The 4,630-nt window shown below is 39.5% G+C and overlaps 1 protein-coding gene across 2 annotated transcripts in view; it reads right to left on the reverse strand.

The window, feature by feature from the left end:
- Positions 1-1,597: 1,597 nt before the first annotated feature.
- rps28 (ribosomal protein S28) overlaps positions 1,598-4,630 on the reverse strand; it is a 3,047-nt gene continuing 14 nt past the window's right edge. The window contains exons 1-5 of one of the 2 annotated variants that reach the window (XM_080439075.1): positions 4,576-4,630; positions 4,197-4,244; positions 3,487-3,609; positions 1,774-1,807; positions 1,598-1,731 (exon numbers count right to left, since the gene is read on the reverse strand). The exon at positions 4,576-4,630 is cut by the window's right edge and continues 14 nt beyond it. In XM_080439075.1, coding sequence (XP_080295201.1) covers positions 3,487-3,609; positions 4,197-4,244; positions 4,576-4,614 — 210 coding nt within the window. In that variant the 5' untranslated portion in view covers positions 4,615-4,630 and the 3' untranslated portion in view covers positions 1,598-1,731; positions 1,774-1,807. Of the gene's footprint in view, positions 1,808-3,486; positions 3,610-4,196; positions 4,245-4,575 lie in introns of both variants that reach the window. The other variant, XM_080439074.1, reaches the window with a different exon arrangement.

The raw sequence follows: 4,630 nt of genomic DNA on the forward strand, positions 1-4,630 counted from the left end.
AAGATAATTATAGATCATTACCAATCATTTTAACTCAAGTGGTTCACTACTACAACAAAGACAATGGTTAACGATAGTAACGATAATAAAATGGTGAATAAAAAAACAAGAACAAATAAACTTCCATATGAGTTAAAGTTATACAATGCAGAATCCCAAATAACGATTTTTAGCAACCTCTGCTGGTCACTACCGTCACTGCATACAATTTCCGTAATCCTCGATTACCCAGAATTCCATTCGTTTTCACCGGAAGCCGGAAGCGTTTCAAAAAGCGATCTTTTAATTGTTTTATACTATCTACGGATCGTTTCTCTTAGCCAGTGGAGCATTAGTTACCATGAGCTGTGCTTTCTTTTTCTGTTCTTTTTCGATCTTCTAATCCTACATTCTCTTAACATCAGCGTGAGGTTCCTTTTAGTTATTACCGCGATAGTTCCTGGCCAAACAGGAAACCGTTGCGGTAGTTCCTGGGGACGTCGGCCACGACGTCATGACGTTGGCCAGGAACGTCATTTCCCCGGGAAAGTCCCCCCAGTCCACATTCAATAGAAAATATATAAATAAAAGGCTTCCGGGGGTGAAATTCATGGAGTGGGTGTTGTGAAACTTTTGCCACTCACAAAAGATATACAATTTAACTTTAGTTTTGTTGAAAACGTTACCTAGTATTACTTTAATATTCAATCAAATAAGTTGTATTAGCAGAGGATGTATTCAATTTACGATAAAAATGTATTGTAAAAGACATTTGAGAACCACCACTGGAATCTCGATTAAATTAATGGCCAAATCAGAAATAGCATTTTTAACTGTATTTTCTTGCCATGTAGATGTGGCAGTCAGAATGGCTACTCATCTGCAGTATTTTATTCAAAACCCCTTACATCAAGAGTTGGTCATCCCAGCATAGGTTGCTTTTCTTCTGTATGGTGGCCGGCTAAACATTCTCCCAACGTAGGCTTACACCAGGCTTCACAAAGCAGTGCAGTATAGCGCCACAATCACTCATTTCTGTAATAGAAATGTGGCTTGTTTGTACACCATAATTTTTAAGTCAGGAAAACATAAGCTGCATGTGGCTTCATCAGCTCAGCTGTAGCAGCTGTTCCCATTCATACTGGATTTGCAATTTAAGACATTGCCATTCATTTCAATGACGCAGCATCACCAGTGCTTCTATTTATAAATTAATCCAGAAGTTTATTCCCACCTTTAATTTGGTCTATGTCATTAACCATGTCATATCAAGTTATAGAAGCCAAATGGCAAGTATTGATAGTACTCGGACAACATTAAGTGTCTGCTTTAATGCCGTGCTTAATGTTTCTCATTGGCTAGTTTTGCTATTCTGTTTTGACAATGGAATGAAATGAAAATATCAGCAATGTCCTTTTATATTGTTTGGATAGAATCAGATAGGTATGAGCAAATCATATTCTTCAACATAATTTGCTTGGAAAAATCTAACTTTCACAAGATTTATATACCAAGGTCTTGATCATCACAAGAGGTAGTCTACTACAATGCAGTTAATAAAAACACTTTCCAGAATATATTTTTTCCCCAAACTCAAAACAATGACAGAACACAGGACCTCCTTCAGTCATCAATAACCAAATTTATTTTCAAACAGTCACAAGTGAGGTGAGATGTCCATTGCAGGTAATAGGCCCGACTACTCTAGGACTGGTCACTAGAGTGGTCAGTGTGGTCCCTACTACTCTAGGACTGGTCACTAGAGTGGTCAGTGTGGTCCCTACTACTCCACACATTGGATTGGCACCCCACACATCTCCACTGGGCACTGCAAGAGAAGAGAACAGTGTCATACAGCATGCCAAATACCTTCAAATTTAACTCCTCCTGCAAAATCTAAACGGAAAGCCGTAGTTATTAATGCATTATAAATAAATCTATAAGTGCCTAATGCAATGTGTCCAACAAGAGCCTTTATCAATATATAACCCCCGCCCCCCTCTCCCAATTAAGTCTTCAAGCCACTTCCCCAATCTTCCGTACACGTGTAGACAGGTCACTTCTAACCCCTACAGCTGGTTATTTGGGGCAATGTAGCCCAATTTGTAGATCAAATGGGGCGCTTTAGGGTACTCTAAACGTTACACACACATATTAGGAATCCATCTATCGCACATTCATAATTAAAATCAGATAAATCTGGAAACTTTAAAATTAACCTATGAAAAGCATTTGCCCCAAAAAAACAAATTGCAAATATACACCCACCCGCCAATAAAAACTTCTTGGCTGGATTGCTGTGTCATTTTTTGACCTGGCCTGAGTTTGAATATTAAAGCCAAAAATTTAAAAAAGTTAGATAGAAACACCAAATGTCAGCATCAGGAAGAATGTTTTGTACTGGTGAAAGGGGTACTCGGCTGAAATAAATATTGTTAACAGGGGAACTCTAGCAAAGAATGTTTGAGAACCATTGGTTTAGACGACAACTGTATCCTCTGACACACATGATACACGTAACAAAATTCAATCATGTGGAGAAATAAGCTATCCGACCTAGTATATTCTCCCTGCTGAAAGGTACCAGACCAACCTGTACAAGTCACTAGTGCAGTAACACAGACTGCCCTCCCCGCCTGGACTTGCCACCCTCGAACATGGCCAATTCACATCACATCCACAATGACTGTACGCATAATAGCAGCACAAACCAACTAATGCCACCCAGTTGAACCTTTACACCCAAAAACAGGGCAGGGGGTCAGATCTTGTGGTTGACAGTGGGCATCTTCCCCAGGAGAAAATGTTGCACATTTGTAAGACCACTTTGGTAGCGGTTTGGGTTGTGCAGTTACCCTGCCATGGTGTAACTCCAAAGTTGGACACGGACAAGAAATCAAAACTTGCTCCATTGATTAGAAATTGATAATTGAAAATATGCTCCTCACCGACATTGTACAGTGAAACGGCTCTCGAAGTCACTATTTTAGCCCGTAAACGAACACAAACAAACCCAATACAGTTTGTTTTTTTGATAAAAATGACAACTTCCTGTTGATTTTACTATTTGAATTTGAAGATCCGGATCCAGTCTGGGTTTTCTGCCAAATAAAAATGTAAAACAGTACTGGGTTTTGTGACTTTCTATATTGTCTGAATCAACATTGTGTTCGTTTACAGGCTGAAAGAATGACTTTGAGAGCCGTTTAACCTCTACGGTGAAACATGCAAGTCAATGAGTATATTTTGAATGATCAATTTCTATTGGAGCAATTCTTTTCCACCTTTGGAGTTACATCATGGCAAGGTAACTACACATCCCAAACCTTTACCAAAGTGGTCTTGCCCTTTAAATAAATCGTTCTGTTGCACTTTGAGGGCAAAAAGATAGACGAAGATGTATAACTTGATGGGGGACACACGTCCCTACGCAAAGTATGCATTACAGCCAACCTGCATGAAATCTAGTAACTCAAAGCATATCTGCATCTACGATGGTAACCGTACCTATCGCAGCCTCCTGGCCTCTCTTTCAGACTCCAGGAGTGTCAGAACATCACCCTCTCTAACTGGGCCCTTCACATTCCTGATGATAGAGCGATTGCTGTCATCCATGAACTCTACACGGACCTGCAAAAAAAAGAACAGGACATCAAATCACTTCTCTACCCAGACCTGCAATAAAAAGGAGGGACATCAAATCACTTTTCAAGTGACTGATGGAGAAAATAAGTCGTTTCTATGACCCACTGTTGGGCTACGTCTCATATGTGTTATACAGGAGAAAGGGACGACAAGGCTATAGAATTAATTTACAAAAATGTAATACAAATTAGTTTAACATTATTTCAAATAGAAATCTGTAGAGAGGCACACCAGCATTGTCTTAAATCTATGGATGTTACAAATGAAAGAAATGCACGTTTATTTTTTAATTGCCATCAACGGGAAGGAATTCAGTGCAATTTAACACCATATATTCTCAAGGTATGGATTTCAACTTCGGCAACAAATGTTATATTACCATACTAACAGCTGGCCAATAAAAAAAGAAAGGGAATGACGTTACTCGTCTAACCTACTAAATCACCCAATATACGATCATGCATACACACTTTGCAACAGTTTGAAAAAAATCAAACATCATGGAGAACTGTGGTCAAATAGACAAGATATAACTTTGTTAGTTAGCCAGTTTAGCATAGCATCAACGTTACCTGTGTACATTGTCCCTGGGAACCAGTTCTTCCGAGCACCTTGGTGACCTAAAATGACAAAGAAAAAGGACGTGTTGAGACTTTAAAAAATAAAAAGCAAAGTCAACATACAGGGAACCACCACTGCCATTATGTACCGTATATTTAACAGTAGCGTTAGCTTAGCATGTTGCTATCGGTCCACTGGTTTAGCTGCAGCATGTATCGCCTCCATGATGGAGCAACACGGGCCGAGGAACTGCTCGCTAAATACCAAGCTCAGACTAACATCTCACTTCGTTCATTCACCACCGAACGTGACAGAAGTAGTTTGGGTTCGTGTGAGTCCGTTATTATTATATATTTTACATTATTTCGCCCAAATTTAATAGTTTCTTACTCTGGCGAGCTTGATCGGCTGCACGCGGCTGGCGTCCATGTTGTCAGCTTAGACC

This window comes from Gymnoscopelus braueri (assembly GCF_963280865.1).
Source record: "Gymnoscopelus braueri genome assembly, chromosome: 10".
Lineage (NCBI taxonomy): Eukaryota > Metazoa > Chordata > Actinopteri > Myctophiformes > Myctophidae > Gymnoscopelus > Gymnoscopelus braueri.